An 18,897-nucleotide genomic window follows, 5' to 3' on the forward strand; every position below is an offset into this window, starting at 1 on the left:
AAGCGACCGTGCTGTCTCCGCTTTTACAGTTCTGTGAAATGTGGCACCATGATATTTACCATTATATTGGATATATATGATTTATTGTTAATTATTTCATGTGGACGCACGAATGTGACTCTGTGGTGTGACCTCTGCAAAGGCAAATACATTTCACCTTGCAAAATTGAGGAAAATGCATTCAGTCATTTAAAGAGTAACACCAGGGAAGGAGAGACCACGAGGACAGAGAGGCAGGGAAGGGAACAGGAAATGAACTGAGTGGGAAGCTGCTGTTCACCATCATAGATTCTGTTCTGGTTAAGGTTTTGTGTTTGTTTCACTCCACTACATCCATACGCTGAAGCCATTACTGACCTACCTGATGAACACAATTCTTTTTATTTCACCTTAAAGTAGCAGTGTGTAGGATGTAGTGGCATCTTGTGGTGAGGTTGCAGATTGCATTCCACTCAATACCTCACCAAGCATGTTGTAAATGTTGGCTATTCTTAGTTTCAGATCATTATACACTAATAAAAACATAGTTATGAGTAATTAATTAAAAATGTTAATACGTTTAAGATGTATTTAATGTGTACTTGTCTTTTACATTTCTAAGATTTCACTGGTTTACAGATTGCTGATCTGCCTCCCCTCACTGATATAAATGAGATGAACAAAATGATACTCCCCCGCGGGGCGGGGCGGGGGGCGGACGTTAGCTCACTGCGGGAAAGAGGAACACAAATCCCGGCTAACCGTGTGACTCTCGCCCGCAGGAAAGTTTCGCTTCTCCGTTTTAAGTTTTCTCTGAAGTCTGTTCCTGAAAACGCCCCTTGTTTACGTGACTGTTGTTCAACGGGAGCGGAGAGTTAACGGTTTACACTCGTACTGCCTTTTTAGCTTCGTGGTTGCAGTCTGCAAACTGCGCAACAACTTTTGAACTCTCCGGCTGTTGTTGTTGCGTCCCGTGTGAACAGCTGACTCACCGACGGAAGGCCGGGGGCAGCACCGGATCACCGCGATGTTGACCCCCCCCATGGTCTGACGATGATCGGGTCACCGGACCTGCTGGCCTTCACCGGCACTGAGGGGTTCGGGGAAGGAGAGGCGGACCAGGAGGAGAGTCTACCTGAAGAACTCTCGGTCCCCCTTCTACCTCCATCCAACCCCTGGACCTCCAGCGCCCAGTTCCACAGAGACTTCATACTGGTGGCCGAATTCTCAGAGCAGGTGTGTGTTTTTAGTTTGGATACAACGTTTGAAAGACCAGTTCCTGATGTACTGGTGTGTTTTGAAAATCGTTAAACAGTATCTGTCAGGTACTTAAGATAAGACTGATCTCCTGGGAAATAAAATGTGGTACTGCAGCAAAAGGATGCACATATTAAAGCTATAAACAAATCAGTAAGTAAAATAAAAATATGCAATAAATCCAAATAAGAAGCTCGACACAGAACAATACCAGAGGCCAGTGTACATAAATGTTCTTTATGCAATAATGTTGAAAATGTGCAAAACCCCCCCGACTACAACCAAGAGTGCCGTTTCCTCTTATTCCTGTGAGAAGTAACAAAGTGAAGAATATAATGTATAATACTTATGGGATACAAGGTGTCGAATAATAAAGCAGATGTATATAAAGTGGCATAAGTTAAAATAAGGCATGTAGTGTCATAGTTCTGTAGTGTAACCTTAAATAACAGTGATGATAAACATTGCTTAATTATTTTCACCAAACGGCATTCACACATGTGGATTACCGGTGTTTCATTCGTTATTTAATTTTAGTAAAGTACTTAAGTTCACAAAAAAGGAAGCTTGGAATGTCTAATTATTTTATAATTATTTCATACATTTGTTGTGTTGTTATGTTATGTTTTGTGGTGCATTTTCTCAACAAAATGAACGTTGCAGCTCAGTTTCTGTAATGGTGTCGCAGCACATGATGAGTTGATTCTATTTAGGAAGTATGAATGAGATTTAGATCTCTAATGCAAGAAAGAGCCGAGAACAAACGACACGTTCACAAGATGAGCAGTCGGCCACACAAAGCAGCCATCGTACACAGACAGGGATTAAAACACACCGGTGTTATTTAAAACATCAGTGTTCTCTCAGAGGGACGACTCTCCTCCACACATCACACGGCTGAATGAGTCAGTGATTTTTCCATATTTTCTGATCCGTAGGTGGGACCCAGACCTGTACTCACAATACCGGACGTCCCCAGCGTCATCGGATCGTTTGACCTCAACCACTTCTCTGTCCGCATCATGTCGGTGGACTACCAGGCCTCCGGTCCCGGCCAGGCCCATCCTGCCTCCGCCGGGCCCCGCCTCAACTTCAGCGAGGACTCCAAAGTGGTCCTGGGCGATTCGGCGGAGGACGCGTTCGCGTACGTTCACCACGTGACCCTGTATGACCTGGAGGCCCGGGGCATGGTGCGTCCCTTCTGCATGGCGTACGTGTGCTCGGACCAGAACAAGCTGATGGAGAACTTCTCTGAACTGTCGGCCGGCTTCTCGAAGGCCTCCGAAAGCCTCAAGACGGGAAACAGACAAGCGTTTTCTATGGAGCTGCAGAGGAAACTACAGGAGCTCGAGTAAGAGTCTGATGTGCTTTGATTGAATAACAATATACCGATGTGTTAGAGCTCCACCACTGACTGCTTGGCTGATATTATCTTGTCATTGATATATCCATATTGGCCAATTCGTTGCCTGATAAGAGATTATTGATATTAACTGACGTTGTAAGGGCTATCTTCACATTTTAAATTATAAACGAGTGAAGGGAATGCAGTGTGAATGGTAAAAATTGCTCCAGCCTCTTTGGAATATATCAATATCTAAAGATAAAAAAGAAAACTCTCTTCCCGCAAAACATCAGTCGGACTGTAATCTGTGAGACAAGTGACACCTTTTGTGATGTGTCTGTGTTCGGCCGACCATCCTTTCTGACCTCCGGTGGTTCACCTTCTGACCTCGCTGCAGTGATGCACAGGTGTACTCCCGGCCCCTGTGACATCACTGTTGGGTGTGGTTACAGGTGCAACAGAGCAGGCTGGAATCATTTAACCAAAGAGGGCAGTAGAACGCCGTTTGACTGAATAAACTCTCGACTGTTCCAGGTACACACGGTTGACTCTGCTACAGGAGGCAGAACTTCCGATGGCGACCAATGGGTCCACAGAGGAGGGAGATGAAGCAGATGAGCTTGAAGCTGTGGAGCATCACATCTTACATCATAGAGACCTCCTCCGGCAGGTCACTTCCTACCCAAACAGGAAGATGAAACAGCCTGACTTCCTGCCTTACGACCCAGCCGACTCCCTCGCTGATCCGACTGCGTTACTGCCTCCTAAGCGCTGCCCCCCCACTTCCACTTCCCGCAGGTCTTCTGAGAGCCGCCTGAAGCCTCTGGAGGAGCTTTGCAACGACTACTTCCTGACGCTGATGAAGGAGCAGCTCGCTGACACGGAGCGCCGCCTACGTGGCGACAGGAGTGTGCTGCGAACGGCTCGGGTCGCGCGGTCGTCGTCCCGGAGGATCACGCTCACCAGCTTCCTGTTTGACTTGTGGAGCCCGGAGGACGGAGATGAGGAGGAGGAGAGCGCTGAGGCGGAGCTGCAGAGGGCGACATCGAGCGGGAGCGGTGCGGAGGCGTTTCAATCAGAACCGATGAGCCTGGACTCATTCTGCTCCTGCGTGGAGGAGATCCCCATCAAACTGGAGGCGGGAGAAGCCGGGACAGTCGCCCCTGACCCCAATGTTCCCACAGATATGACAGGAAGTGTGAGCAGCGGCGACAGCATTGAAGTGCTCGGGACGGAGAAGTCCTACCGGACGCAGCACGTCGGCGCTGGATCTGACAGCAGAGGTACGAAGAGCAACTAGTTGGTTATTTCAATAGTTTTATTAGAATGATGGTGGCAATTTATAGATTTCACCTTAAACTCTGGGATATGGTGTCATTTTAGCACACATTGTACAGGTGATCAGTTAATGACACGGTTCCCTCTTCAACAGAAACACCAGTTGGGATGACGGACACCTCTTACAGGCGAGCCGCAGTAGATTCAGGCTCCAGAAGCGAGCGAACGTACGCCAGACGAGCCAACAGCGAGGACAGCATCGAGGTGCTGAGCACCACCGAGTCCATCTGTCCCGACGACCTCACCGCCATCACGGAGGAAGAAGCGGCGCACCAACCTCTGAGTAACGGCTCTGAGATCGAGGAGGAGACACGGACAGAGTGTACGTCTGACAGTGTCCTTAAAGAGGAGAAGACACCGACTGCCTCATTAAATGAGGACGAAAACAGAGAGGCTGCTCAGGAAGATGACGGTCGTGTTGACAGAGGAGAGGCCTTTAAGCAAATAGCTGGTGGTGGTGAAGTTCTAGGGAAAGAGGAGACGGTCTTCAATTGTTTGAAGAGCAATCGAGTCCATGAAGACAAGATGTCCAAACTACTGCAAGGTAAAGCATCTGCTTCAACACTCGTGTCTCAAGCCCCGTTAAAACAAGATTTAAGACTGTCTCACAGTAAAGTGCAGGAGTTTTGAGACGAAATACAAACAGAGACCGGTCGGCTGCAAATGATTCACACAGTAATGTATTCCATGGAGTAAATAAATCATTTCTTTGATAATTACAGATCTGCAGTTATATTTTATCAAATGATAACTCAGGTTTATTAAGGCTCTATTTTTTGTATTTTTGGCCATTATTTCTTGTACTTGCTGACTCGTGTTTCTTTCCCCCTTTGTTGCCGAATCTCGAGAATAACTTGATGATAAAATGTTATTATTACAAATAGGAATGAGGGACAAAACTACTGCAAATATATTCTTTAACGTGCAGTGGAACTGTTTTGTTAGTTGAAGAAGCAGTGGAGTCGACGCCTCAGTGGTCTGAAGTCCATCGGGCTGCGCGGGGTCATGTCCACTTCACGGCTGAGGCTGACCGGTGGTCTCCGCCCAGCGCTCCTCTCAGGCTGCTGAGCATCGACGAGGGGTCCGACTGCACCAGCGTCACCGGCTCCTCGGACCCGCTCTCTCTCACCCAAACCGTCCACAGCAGCGCCCGCTTAGATCAGAGGAGGAGGAGGAGGAGGAGGAAGGCGGGACTCAGAGCCCTCCGCTTCCTCAAACAGAACTCATTCTCCCAGCATGCCGTGTTTTGTCTCCTGAGCGGTCGGCCGCTGGTCGTCATCGGCGGAGACGAGAGTTCGGTCAGAAAGCTGGTGGACGCTCTGAGCCTCTTCCTGCCGGCTCCTGGTCCTGATGGGAACGCCGTGATGCTGTGTTTGACCTCGCCGCTCCAGCTGAGCGACCTGCTCACCTGGAGACTAATAGGACTACACAGGTACTCCATGTGACACGTTAACCTGCACTGACGTTTACCAAAAAATGCATTTTGAGCTTCACCAGAGTACTTTCACTCCAGTTATTTTGTACATTCACAGTACTAACGCTGCCCTTACATCAGTATTCGTGACAAAATGTTGTGTTTACATCTTCTGTTGGCTGCTCCCCAAGTGGCAAAAACAATCCGTTCTGTTCCATCCTCTCCTCTTCTTTCTGTCCAGGTCATCCTCCAGCTCTTCGGCCAGCATCCTCCACTCTCTGACTCGCTACACTCGGTATTTGGCGCTGTTGGATCTGGACCAGAGGACACTGCGCTGTCCGTCGTACTCCGGCTCCCTCATCGGCAGACTGGCCGATCCTCACACCGGCATCAGCCGAGGCATCACCTACCTGCTGCACCTGGAGAGCTGCCTGACTGCGCTGGCCAACCAGGCTCTGCTGTACACGTGTAATCCTGCTCCGCGTCGTCCAAACACCGGCGCAGGAGAAAAGGACTTCCCGTCCGCGCCAGTATGTTGCAGCAGTGAGTACGATTTGCGAGTGATGCGTTTCCTTAGTGACCTCATCAAACAGCACCACGCAGGACGTGGGCCACCGGTTTTAAGGATCTCTTACAACTCGATGCACCTGCACAGAAATACATATGCAGCATAACACTGGATGGACAAACAACATAAAGATGGTCTATAATAATACCTGCAGTCAAATGCAATGAGTTGTGCCGTCTGGCACTGAGGAATCACACGTGTGTTTTTATCTGCAGTGTTGAATGTTGTGTGCTTGCATGACTTTTACTGATTTGTGTTTTTATTCCGTGGGTCGTGTCTCTTTGGATGACTGTGAACAAGTGCACGAGTGCTGGCTCAATCAATGAAGTACTTCTTTTATTGGAGTGTGTTTTTAAAATGAAGGATTACAGAATCACACGTGACCTCTTTGTAATTTAAGATAATTGAGCCACATGTGAACACTGTGACCGATGTGAGGTTACTGTTCAGCCAGCATAGTTGTTGCTTGTCGTTGGCGGATCTTGGTGGTTCTACATGGACTGGTAATTATTTACGTTTTATAAACAGCATTGACTGTAACTTGCTCTGTTATTTTAACTTCAGCTGCATTAGAATAAGTGACTGGTTGTCTCAGGGTTTATGCCAGCTGTTCATTTAACATGACTGTTCTCTTAAAACACGCACAGTTCAGCTGAATTGCCAATTTCTAACGGCAAGAAACCTTTTTCGAGTAATTTCACCGGTTCATGTGGAAATTAAAACACTAGAAATTAGACGAGAAATGAAATTTGTCTCCCTTCAGTCCATTCATGTCTGTACGGTAACAATGAAGCTAAAGCCAGCAGCAGGCTAACTTAGCTTAGCACAAAGACTAGAAATACAGATCCAATGGTAACAAAAACCGAAAGACAAACTGCCATTTTACAGGGAGGTTGTGTGCCATTTCTCAAACTGTCGAACTTTTCCCTGAAGTCTGAAAAAGGAGGAGCTTCTGTCTAATTTAAAAAATCTATTTCGACTTAAAATGAGCTACACATTACATTTAGCTTGGCTCACATTATACTTGCCATAGTAACCCACATGTGATTTATGTATTATATGTTTTTAAACATAATTTGAGCAGCAGAAGATTTAGTTTAAACCCTTTTACTGCACAAACCTTGTGTACTGCAAGTTTTAGCTGACTCTGAATACGGGAAAGGTTAAAGGTTAAAGATAAAATGATTTTAAAACAACAGAATATCTTTCAGGACTGTGCCATGTACTTTTAGTCAAATTAAATGAACAGGACGTCTTCCTTCTGTTTAACGCTTCACTGTTATTTTAGTAATTTGACTGATTGATCGATGCAAATATGAGCCAAGTTTAGCATGTGTGTATTTACTCTGAATTCTAAATTGAGCAACATAAGCAATAAAAAACAGCGTCAAAGCATGAAAACAGTCACTTTCTACTTTTATTTGCCGAGACATGATTGCCTCGTATGCATTAAAAGTTAATATCCAACAGTAATTTTAATAGTCATGAACATAAGCACCACTCAATTAAAACCACCACCAGAAGAACAGAAACATGATTTCAGCTGTTGATTATAAAGACGCTTTATATCAAACACTTACTTTGGTTGTTTTATATGTAAATGTGAAAGTAATGGGAGAGGATCAGTCCTACGTGGAGAAGCCAGTTCATCAATTAGTTTACTCACTAAAATAACCGAGAACACATGGGATTGATCGATTAACTGTGTGTTAAGATGAGAAGCCAGTGTGGGTTCATAAGTCTTCAGGAGCAATATAATGTAAAGGTTATAGTCTATGAACAGTGTAGTATAAAAGTTGTGGTATAGTGTTAAAACGTCACAGTATGTCTGAAAAAGTCATAATGTAAAGCCATTAGAAAAATATAGGGTAGTTTGTCATTAGTCATTGTATAATATATCATAAAAGGTGTCATACAAATTAGAAACAAACATGGTATGTCAAACAAAAGTAGAACAAATGTAGTTTATTACATCATGAAAAGTAAAAAAGGTCATAGTATATGTCAAAAAGGCAAAAGTAGGTCAACAAAAGTTTAAAAAGTCATCAATATAGTCAATATATGTCAAGTGTCATAAAAAAAATCATAGTATAGTATGTCGTATTTTTCAAGTTAGTATTTCATAAAAAGTAAGAAAGTCACTACAGTGTCAAAAAGAGTTTAGTATACATTTATTTATTCTGAAAATAAAATCTCATATTTTACATTACCATTCTAAATTAAGCAACAAGCAAAAACATTGCATCTTATGAGCATTTGTAACAAAAGATAACACCCAAAAGCATTTTCAAAAGTTCATTAACAGAACATAAAAAAATCCAACAGTGCAGAGCTTAACTTTAGATCATCAGCATAATGAACTGATCAAGTCATTGAAGAATGAAGCAACATAAAGTGTCTCTATGACGTCATGAAAGAAGAACAATGAGGAAGTCTCTCCATCTGTCCAGTTCCATCCCGACGGCTGAATAAAACATTTCAGACGTCATCTTGTGGCTCCTCCAGCTCTCCACTGTTCTCCATCAGTCTGGAATCAGGCCCAGCTGCAACAACCGAAAGGACAAAGAAAAAAAACATGTATTTCAGCATGAATGATCAGCTGTTGGGAGTTAAAAAGGAGGCTTGATATCAAATACAAAACTGAGAAGCAACACTTACAGTTTGATTGTTTTACGAAAACCGGGCCAGTAGTCAGAGAGCAGATCCACCTTGAGGGATGAAAAAAAACACTAACAGATTATTTCAAACTTTATTAGGACGAGTACTGATACGATAAGCCAATTAATCAATTAGTCGACTCACTGAAATGTATTGAGACCAATTAGGATTAATCTAAACTGTCATTCAAGTTAAAAAACCTTGCGTGTTTACCGTGTTACTGACCGGGAGCTGTACGGTTTGGGAGAGTTTACTGGATTAAAGCAGCTCTACTTAGTCCTCTCATGTTGGCGTGAGGGCAGACTGGACGCTACACTGACTCACTATCAAGTGGCATTACAGGACAGGGCAGGCTGGGGCTAACTGGTTAGCGTGCACATATCAGTAGATATCTCTACAACACAAGACATACACGTCTTTGACTTGTCAACACTGTACCCTCTCCCATGCGGTTGATAATAATAGTTCATCGTTACTACAAGATGAAGATTCCAGCCATATCTTACACATTGTACCTTTAACAGCTGGTGGTGGTAATGGGCCGGGGAAGACGACAACTATTATCTGATTTACAGTTTGCTCTCAAAAAGAAAATACATGAGCCACAACTAAAGAGGTGCATTATGAAATTTTTTTTTTTTTAAAGGACCCAGAGGAGGAAACAGCTGATGACAGTTGTGGTACTTACAGCCGACACTTCGACGGGGCCTTCACGAGTAGAGTTTTACAGCCACTGGCCGGTCTACATGAGGAGACACAAAGGGTTAACTCAACACCACAACACTGAAGACGCATTGTGAAGGATCACCACATGTGACAGCGCAACTTACAGTAGGTGCCACATCAGGAGAGGTCATGTAAAGTGTTGGGGTCTGATAAATGGCTTCAACATGTGCTGTGGACAAAGACAATCAGGCCTTCGCTTTTTCAAGCAAAGGTCTCATCCTGACTTGTAGTTTGAGGAGAGCAAAGGGATTTCACACTCAGGTGTGAATTCCCCCCCCCCAAATAACCATGGTAACCGCGGCAATCTCATTGGCCGAGAGCCAAGAGACCCGAGGACCCCTGTGGTTCGGCCACTGTTCTATAAAACTCTCTGCTGCCCCCACCTCATAGCTTTTTCCAACTCTCCCTCCGGGGTAACAGGAGGCACACAAGGCTCTTCGCTCGGACACCCCCGTCCAGGCCACAGAAGAACCAGCTTTTTCCCGTCGACCTCCGTCGAACAGGGAGCACACCACGCTCTCTTCGCTCGGACACCCCCCGTCCAGGCCACAGAAGAACCAACTTTCCCCGCCAGCGCAACGCTGGCCACGAGGAAGCAACGGCCCTTCAACCCTACTCAAACCCTGACAAGCCGTTTCGCTGGATGAAACAGCCCACGATAACGAATCTGCTTCAGCGATCAGTTCAGCGCTTTTTGTTTCTTTTTCTTTTGGTGCACACATTCCGGCGAAGGAAAGACGACAACGCCTCCCTCCTTCACCGACGATTCCCGGTAAGACGCACGGACCACGGCGTCAGCCGAAGTTAGAAAACTGTCCTCCCTGCCGCGAGGACAGATCACGTCTGCGTTTGCTCCAGCCGAGCCACGCCACGACAGACCGAAACAGCGCCAGCTCAACGCCGCGCTGAGAAGCACCCCCCCCCCCCCTTCCTCTCGAAGAAAAAGAACAACTTTGCTCACGAACCCTTCAACGTTGCAACGAAGCATCTACAAGTAAGATTCTTGGCATTTGGGCATAGCTTAGCTTAAATTAACTTAAGTTTAATTCAGGCCATTCATTTATATGTTGATATTCCCGTGTTTTTGTGTGTTTAAGACTGTCGCGTGATATTGAGGTATTACGCAATCATTACGGAGCAGAGAAGCTCCGCTGTATTCGTGTATCAACTATGACTGTTTGCTTGGGATTTATTTGATTTCTTTTCATTGGTTTTACTACACTTCGTGTAGTATTCTCTGCTCATTAAATCAGCTCTGTGAGTGAAGTGTGGAATCTCGGCTATTGTACATAACTGCTGGCAGTTCTACCGACAACGGCACGTTATGTACGATACGCCAGACACCCCCATTATCACTACAACGCGGACAGCACGCAGAAGTCTGATTCATGAGCCCCCACCTTTTTTCTCGTTCCTCCTTTCACGAAACACGCACATACACAGTAGCTCCTAGTTCTACTCCTGGGGAACCTCGTTCAAACGAGCGCCTCACATCACGTGCTGCCCAGGCACACGTGAGTACATACAGCAGCCTAACTGCCATTTTGTCCGGGTCCCTCGACTCCGCCATCTTTGTAGTTTTTAGCTGTAGTTCTTAAGGCCCCTCCCCTTTGGCCAGCGTCACTCGACGCCGCCATCTTTGTAGTCTTTAGCGTAGCTGTAAGACTCCCTCCTTTTCACCCACAGACCCACACACACACACACACACACAGACATACACTCTCATCCATTTTATTCATTCTTTAGTTTAGGCATATAAAATTGTATGATAACGTTTGTTGGTTGCAATATTAATTGATTCTGATCATCTATTATTTTGATTTAATAAACTCTGTTATACTTTAAGGAGCAGTCGTCTGTGATTACTTGTGCATATGTATTTGATAAGACTGTATGTAGTAGCCTGTGCTCGAACTTAAAACCTTCACTGTCACTGAATGTATAGTCATACGCAGACTATTGACATTATGAGTGACTACTAATTATGAGACTTAGTTTTATCGTTTGGTTATTGGTCCCTGTTCGCAGGGTGGTGCCCCGTTTATATTAATAATCATTAATAATTGTTACATACATCAATAATTCTATTGATGTCAAGAATTCAGTTTCTTAAATGCTGATAACCCAAACACGCTCCTTTAGATCCCAACAAAAGCAAGGCAGCAGATCAGACCCACGGCATTTCAGTGACTTTTATACTCCAGCGTAAAAGGAAAATAGAAAGCGTTCACATAAGGGTCGTGGTGCTTTTGTTATGAATTAAATCTCACTCACTGGTCCCAGTTCTCTGTTGAAGAAGACTGAGTGGATACAATGGTGTAAATAAATGATTGATCCCCCATCTGACAGAGACAGAGAAACAAAGACATGCTGTGTTTTGTGGCTGTGGACGCTGTTTGCAAGACTTAAACTCCTAATTGACCCGTCGCTAAGACGCGCTGCTTCTATGTAAATATTATTATAAGGATCTACAATATGTGTTTGAAGTATATATCCAGGATGTCAAACTGATTCATCAGTGAAAAGATAAAGACAGAAGCTAGAGATCAGTGTGTGAAAGTGAACCACATCACCTGATGACGTTCCTGTAAAGCCGGGTTGGTCTTTATTTACCTTTACAGTCATTAAAAAGCAAAAGCAGCAGGTTTACATTCAGTGTACCTTCAGCAGCTAGCATAGCATAGAAGTGCAAATGCTAGGTATTGATGTGCTAAAAGTACTCTGCTAATGTTAGCTCCAGATTCTTTAATGTAGAAATGTAACGTTTTATGAACGTAGATCTCCTTCCAACCTCTCCGGGTAAATAGTACCACTTTACACGTGAACACTATTTCACCACGACTCCAAAAAAACACTAAAACCAGCCTGAAAATGAAGAACATCTGAAACGATAGGTAAGGAGTTGGTGCAGTGCCTTCATGTTACCACCAGGTGTCGCCAATGAGTGCAAATAACTTATTTGCTCTTAAATATATATATCTAAGAGCACTGATCATTTTTGACCTATTTGTGACGATTCAACCCCCACACAAGCATGTTGAGGGTTCAGTGCATTGATCCATTATTATGAGAAAGACATCCACACACACCTGTCATGTTCTCCACCTCGTGTGAGAGCTCCTGTACGAAGGATCTCAGCCGTACTGGGCTGGAGGACAAACGGTCCCACAGCCACCTGAGAGCCCACATGTTATCCTGAGAGACGGAGAAATGTTACTGGGTGAAAATTTTGGATCTTCATGGGGATAAGGAACATGGAAACCATTCAGCTCTTTGGAATAAAGGAAGTTACCTTAAACGTCTTGAGCACAGGGACGGCTGGACTCAGAGCAGTGCAAAGGATTCTCGAATATAAAGCCCCCGTTACCAACAGCAGCAAAGCCTGATCTGGGTACACCTGTAAACACAAACACACACTAACAGTTTAGTACCCGCTGGTAACAGCCACGTGTACGTGTGTAGATCACAGCGTGCTCACCTCCTGAAAGAAACGTGGGATCTGTATGTTTGACCCGTGCTGGTCGAGCAGTATCGATTCCACAACAACCTTCGCTTCCTAAAGTCCAGACATGAGACACAGAATGTAAACAACTACTGCTGGGAACAAATGGAAAATAAGCTGTTAATAAACAAAAAATACATACGTGTAGAAACCGTGGGCTCGGTTCTGGGACAGCGGCGAGTGTGTTGACGACGGTCAGTAAACTGGTCCAACACTGAGACTGGATCAGAAAGGTATCAGGCGTACAATCACAAGCAAGTCTGACTTTAATCATATAGCACGTTCATACACATAAGGGGACAAAATAATCATTGACAATCGCTTTGTCACAACAAGCACATAAACTATTAAAGACAATATGTAAAACAGGAAAAAGACAAGTCAAGTCTTGAAGGACAATTCAGTCACTGGGAGCTCATAAAAAAACAGCTTTGACAGACGAGAGGTCCGGGTAGCTCCTAGCATGTCCTGTACCAGACTTAACAGTCCACAATGTATTATCTATTTACAACTCTGTATTTATTCATCCAAAAACTTATGAATCAGTCTGTATTTACAAGAACGAACAGTTTGTATGTTATATTAAGAAGAGCCGGTTACTGCGATTACTCCACGCAGCATGGGGAAAGAATTTAAATGTGAATTACTGGAACGTGTTTTTTAGCTTTTTCTGTCTGAATAAGTCGCAAAATTTGTCACGTGTTGCCTTTTAGAAATTAAGTCACTTAGAGGGTTTGAAAAGTTGCAAAATTGAGCTTTAAAATTGCCATGTTGGAAACACAGAGTGTGGATGTGACGATAGTTCATCACGGTGCAGGCATGGGTGTTCATTTGATCAGCACAGATTAGACTATATCGGAGACTGACCGGCCATTCAGTGAAAAGAAATCTGAAAATGGATCAGTGACCTGAAACATCAAATTCCTGCAAAAAACAAATAATCATCTCATTAATCTATTATTCTTTTCCTCACGGAGGTCTGAATGCCAGTAATGTACGTGTAACGCGTCACTGAAGTGGAAAGTCATAACAGTTTGTTGTGAAACTGAACAGAGACGAGCGCGTCGGACTTACGTCAGTGAAGACGTCGGCGCAGCATCTCTGAACCCGGAGAGCAAACCTCACCAGCACAACGCGTGGAAGCGGCACCGCATCTAGAGAGAGAAGACACGTCGGCTTATTTTTTATTTTTTAAAAAGGTAAGAAAGTAAAAATCTATAATCCATCCACAGCATGCCTAACCTTTGATTGGCTGCCACGCTGCATCAGACAAGCAGAGCTCTGCCGACTGACTGACCACCAGCTCTGGTGCTGTTGCCGTTTTAAAGAGGCGGAGATAAAAGAGGAAGAGGCGTGGAGTGAAGCGCAAGGCGGGAGCGTTCACCGAGGGGAACAAACTGTGCTGACCGCCCGTTAAGGTCCCATCCATGCACATGAAGAACGGGATGAGGTCTCGTACCTGCTGGAAACTGCTGGAGAAACGGAACAAAGCACCGGTCATGTCTCAATGATGTATCGATCTAGCCAATGTTACGGTTACAGTTGTAATAATTACTTTAAAAAAAACAGGGGAACCCTCATGAGCTTTGCTTTTATGGAGCAATATCATTATAAAATAGAAGAAAATGAAGATCCCTAGAAGAATATTTGTAAATTCAATTACAGCATATTTTAAGACAATTTAAATTAGACTCCGAGGCAGGGGGGGGGGGGACAAGTGGCCCGGGAGTTTACTGTCAGACCGGCCCACTCAATACACAGCGCGTTGCCCACTCAATGCATCGCACGTATCGACCAGTCAGTGGCCTACTTGGAAAAATACCCATACACTTGACATTATTTTGGATGATGACAAAGAAATGATATCACATATGTTTTTTTTTTACAACGCTTACAGTGGACCCTTCATTCATGTTTAACCAACCGCCTGGGAGGTCAAGTCTGTTCAACTTCTGTGGTTTAACATCACAAGAGTCGACGGAAATATTGTAAATGTGACCTCATACTTCAATCTAAACCATTGGAATATTTGGGAATATTTGAACACTCACTGTTGGTTATCATCGCTCTCGACGACTCGTAGGTAGCGACACAATTCTCTGTACCTGCAGACGGTAAGAACACAGCCAGCTTTGGTTTTATCAGCAGTTGTGAAAGGCAACAGTGTGTGTGTGTGTGTGTATCCGTTTTGTACCTGTGCTGCCGCTGTAGTAGTTCTGTTCTCAACAGAACTATAGAACTCTGTTCAATCAGGTGGTCCTTCTTGCCTTTGTCTTTGCGGACCCCCGTCACGTTCTGCCCCTTCAGCACCGACACCAGCAGGACGTCGTCCCACGGACGAACACACAGGCTGAATGAAGCGCACGCACAAAGTTACAGTCATGCATGAAAAGGCTTTTATGTGTAAACTGCTGCCTCGGAGACACGTTTGAAGACGCACACACCTGTTCTTCACGCTCTTCAGCTCAACGGGGAAATTGAACCTCCTGTAAAAATCCTCCAATTTGTGGATGAACTCCGGGGTTAAATCGGTCATCACCATCTGTCTCCGCACGGACGATATTACCCTGGAAGACCCAAACAAGGTAAATGTCCAAGTTAATCAGTTTCAGACAGGAAACAGCATGGGTTCTCTGTGTGTGTGTGTATCTGTGTGTGTGTGTATATGTGTGTGTGTGTGTGTGTGTGTGTGTGTGTGTGTACCTCCGAAGTAACACCGGTATGCATTCAAAAGCATTCTCATGGGGAGACTGTGAGATGTAAGTCCTGTAGAGAATCATATCGACAAAAGAAAATTACTACAGAGACCAAAAAAGCTGCTAAGATAAACATTTAATCTCGAACAGGAAATGCTATTCATGCTGTGCGTGTACTTGCGTGTCTGTGTGTGTGTGTGTGTGTGTGCGCACCCAAAGACTCGCAAATGGAGAACGAAGTCCTCAGCGGCTCCCAGCCTCATGATGGCAGCAGCTCTGCCTTCCTGTTTATCCGCTTTGTTCAGGAACGATGACGCAAACTCGTACACAGGCATGTAGCTGCAAAACAAAACAGAAAAATTGAATTCTAAAAATCTCACTTTTGTTAATAATGTGAGCGACGACATAAAGTAAGACTGGTGAAACAGCCAGTTGGTGTATTTGCAGCAATCATTTTAATTGTTAACTGCATGTGGATGTCTGTCAAAATACGTGTGTGTATTTTTCAGTCTGGACTCTTTTCGATGGTTTGAGTTCGGCTCCAAATATTTAAGAGGCGCTCCAGTGATTTATTATTACGCATTTCCATAAAGTTATATGGAAGTCATAAATATTTAAAAAACATTGTAAGAATTGTCAAAATCAATGCAGCAGACATCCTGACTTTTAGTCCCCAGTATGTCAATAACCAGAAACACTGGCTCCTACATTTCCCATCATGCATCTGGATAGCATCCTCTGTGCTCGATAAATACCCACAACTTTCAAACTCCACACCTCCAGTTTGTAACGTCATCAGACCCAAAGACGTTGTACAACTAGTTTAACATTCTGGGGAGAACATAAGATTACAAGTAAATTGAAATTTTGGGAGAAAATTGTTGAGTGCCCCTTTAATGCTACAGCGCACTCTTCCATTTGGAGCATTTTGGGGGTTTTTAAATGACAATGTTCAACAATTATTTGTGGGTTTAATGTTTGCGTGTCCGCATATTTTCGACCGCATGGTTTTGGATGTTCATTTGGTGCAGACGTTAATGGACGAGGATGAATCCTAATGACTTTCATGTATTACAGATCTCCGATTCATAAATGGGGCGAGATGATCTGGATGGATTTCAGTGTCCTTTCCACATCACAGACAGCTCTGCTCCGTCACTCACTCGAAGACTCGAAGGTTCGAATGGTCCAGACCGCATTGCTCCAAAGTCTGTCCCTTCAAGAAGGACGAGAACTTTGCAGAGAGCCCTTGTTTGAAGCTCTGCAGCATCGTGTCTGGACAAGAGGAAGACAAACCCAGTGACGGTGAAATGTAATAACAATCAAAAAACAACAAGTGGTTCAGTCTGAGGATTTGTGTTTTTAAGTACCTGCATGTCGGAGGTGAGAATCTATTTCAGACAAAGTTAGGTTGAAAGGCTGAAGTCCTCCCAGCAGCGAGCAGTTTCTCAGGTTGTTCCAGAACTCGCTCCTCTTGTGGCTGTTGCAGTGACACACACCGCAGCAACACCACATCTGACACTGAACACACACACGCACACACACACACACAGGGAGTTTTGATGTCTGTGTTCTTGCTGTGTATATAGTTTAAAGTCTACGTCAACACATACCGATGACGCCAGCTTGTCGCAGATGTAACAGAAGCACTGATCACACATCAGCTGGTTACCGGCCGCAGGAGCACTGATCTCACATTCTGTAGCCCTGAGCAGCACAGAGGAGATGAGGGTGTGATCATCGCTCATGGAGGTCAGTATATCACAAAATGTGTGATGCAACAATTCACTCACGTAAATGCATGCAAGGGACAGTCGTAGCGTGCATGAGGCAGGACCTCAGCGCGGCGGGAGAAGGTGATGACCAGGTCTTCATCCAGAGCACTGGGAGATACAACACAGTCTGAAACACAAGAAGAAAGCAGCTGATGACCATTTGCAACATGAACAACCTTCACATGCTGCTGGTGTGGACAGTAAACACAGCTGTTACCACTCTTCTTCATGTCCTCCACCTCCACAATGAGAACCGAGGGATCACTGTAGGATATGTCCTCTTTACAGTCTTCTTCATCGTCATCACTGAGGATGATGATTTCTCCAATGTCCACAGCTGTACCCATCAGAAATGTTTGGCAGGGAAAAGAAAAGGCAATCCCACCACGTGTCCTGTAAGATGTTGGTGAGTGAGTCACACATGAAACCCTTCATGAGCCTCTGGTTTGTCTGTATTCTGGGAAGGGACCGATTCATGTCAGTAAAATATACCGGACACGTCATCTGGATGAGACGTTACCGTGTCTTTGTTTCCAGAACACAACAAACCACATTATCGAACTTTTAAGAAGCTTACTAGCTTTCCGCGAGGCAGGAAACAGAAAGTTAAATGTGTAAAGACGGTCGCAGATTGTGTCAACATAAACAATGTACTTCTTTAGTACAACATATACAAAATACGTTGATGTAGTTGTTTTAGTTTTGTTAGCGACAGCTGTCTTACCTTTGTTGTTCAAAATTAAAGAAGTTTTCTTTTAGCGCCCGGGCGTTCTCCAAATTCACCGTGACCGGATGTGACGATCACGGCCCTTTCTTCTTTGTCGTCTGAATTAATGGTTGGCAAACCAGCTTATAGGTGTATTACCGCCACCTACTGGAGCAGTCGATGAATGCATAACGAACGAATAAATTATTTAATAGAACAGCGTTAGTTTCTCTATTTAAAATAAATAAATACATACTAGAATGGTTGTGTCATCCGAGTTTCTCTGCAGTAACTTGATTAACAGGTGTAACTCCCTGATGCAAGATTGTCTTCTTTTTCTCAAATTAATTTATTTTGTATTATTGACCCGAAACATACAACACGTTTCACTGAGTCCTCTGTTTTACAATAATCAACTATTAAAAAGCTTTTTTCTCTTGTTTTCACTCCATCATTGAAGCTATCAGTCTTATTATCGTCTGGAGGTGAACGGCTCTTTTAATCTTTTAATTTGCTCTTCTGCAGCTCTTAAGTCCTTCTTTAAAATGAAGTCATTGGATTGTTATTACCATTTCCTAACACTTCTTTTCAATTAACACATCCACATTTTCTCTCTGAAAACATTCTTTAGAAAGTTTATATAATAATTGTTAGACACCTAACAACTCATTTCCTCTGTCCTGTTGAGGCACAACAAGCGTAACCCTCAACACTCCCAAATGCATAAAAAGATGGAAAAGGAATGAATAGTCATTAAATACATTTTTGGTCAAAGAAAGTCAGTTCTAAGAATTATTCATGTTTTCATTCATTACTTTTTAAACCGTATCTGAAATATCTCATCACCCAGTGAACTTGTAATTCTATAAACCAAACTGTAATATGTGTCCTCTTATGATGCACTTCACATGGATTCAAATATAAATAAAAACC

The 18,897-nt window shown here is 44.0% G+C and overlaps 2 protein-coding genes across 5 annotated transcripts; one reads left to right on the plus strand and one right to left on the minus strand.

Annotated features, from left to right (window-relative positions):
- The first annotated feature begins 750 nt into the window (after positions 1-750).
- On the plus strand, positions 751-10,150 carry smcr8b (Smith-Magenis syndrome chromosome region, candidate 8b). Of its 2 annotated transcripts, XM_079278238.1 has the most exons (7): positions 751-1,215; positions 2,175-2,587; positions 3,116-3,864; positions 4,014-4,463; positions 4,865-5,351; positions 5,575-5,876; positions 9,206-10,150. In XM_079278238.1, exons 1-7 carry the CDS (start codon positions 1,033-1,035, stop codon positions 9,226-9,228), a joined length of 2,607 nt encoding a protein of 868 aa, XP_079134364.1. In that variant the 5' UTR covers positions 751-1,032; the 3' UTR covers positions 9,229-10,150. The 2 variants fall into 2 exon arrangements, with proteins under 2 accessions (XP_079134364.1, XP_079134363.1); XM_079278237.1 differs by lacking the exon at positions 9,206-10,150 and having other exon boundaries at positions 5,575-7,199.
- On the minus strand, positions 8,056-18,044 carry LOC306784320 (uncharacterized protein). 3 transcript variants are annotated; one of them, XM_079278240.1, is made up of 20 exons: positions 17,983-18,044; positions 17,476-17,651; positions 17,277-17,385; positions 17,097-17,190; positions 16,854-17,004; positions 16,647-16,758; positions 15,697-15,822; positions 15,491-15,553; positions 15,232-15,354; positions 14,982-15,137; positions 14,839-14,892; positions 14,030-14,256; positions 13,862-13,941; positions 12,930-13,007; positions 12,764-12,841; positions 12,578-12,682; positions 12,375-12,480; positions 9,248-9,301; positions 8,560-8,609; positions 8,056-8,444 (listed from the first exon to the last, which is right to left on the minus strand). In XM_079278240.1, exons 2-18 carry the CDS (start codon positions 17,603-17,605, stop codon positions 9,270-9,272), a joined length of 1,824 nt encoding a protein of 607 aa, XP_079134366.1. In that variant the 5' UTR covers positions 17,606-17,651; positions 17,983-18,044; the 3' UTR covers positions 8,056-8,444; positions 8,560-8,609; positions 9,248-9,269. The 3 variants fall into 3 exon arrangements, with proteins under 3 accessions (XP_079134366.1, XP_079134365.1, XP_079134367.1); XM_079278239.1 differs by having other exon boundaries at positions 14,030-14,259; XM_079278241.1 differs by lacking the exons at positions 8,056-8,444; positions 8,560-8,609 and adding an exon at positions 11,859-11,898 and having other exon boundaries at positions 9,246-9,301; positions 14,030-14,259.
- Positions 18,045-18,897: the final 853 nt, after the last annotated feature.

The sequence above is a fragment of the Melanostigma gelatinosum genome (genome assembly GCF_949748355.1).
Source record: "Melanostigma gelatinosum genome assembly, chromosome: 11".
NCBI lineage: Eukaryota > Metazoa > Chordata > Actinopteri > Perciformes > Zoarcidae > Melanostigma > Melanostigma gelatinosum.

Coding starts and splice junctions, on each gene's coding strand:
- LOC306784320 (XM_079278239.1), bottom strand. CDS start 17,605: ATGGGTACAGCTGTGGACATTGGAGAAATCATCATCCTCAGTGATGAC. Junction 17,005..17,096: donor GCGACAAGCTGGCGTCATCG/GTATGTGTTGAC, acceptor GTGTGTGTTCAG/TGTCAGATGTGGTGTTGCTG. Junction 12,481..12,577: donor CTGTGCTCAAGACGTTTAAG/GTAACTTCCTTT, acceptor TCCGTCTCTCAG/GATAACATGTGGGCTCTCAG.
- smcr8b (XM_079278237.1), top strand. CDS start 1,033: ATGATCGGGTCACCGGACCTGCTGGCCTTCACCGGCACTGAGGGGTTC. Junction 1,216..2,174: donor TGGCCGAATTCTCAGAGCAG/GTGTGTGTTTTT, acceptor TCTGATCCGTAG/GTGGGACCCAGACCTGTACT. Junction 3,865..4,013: donor CGCTGGATCTGACAGCAGAG/GTACGAAGAGCA, acceptor CCTCTTCAACAG/AAACACCAGTTGGGATGACG.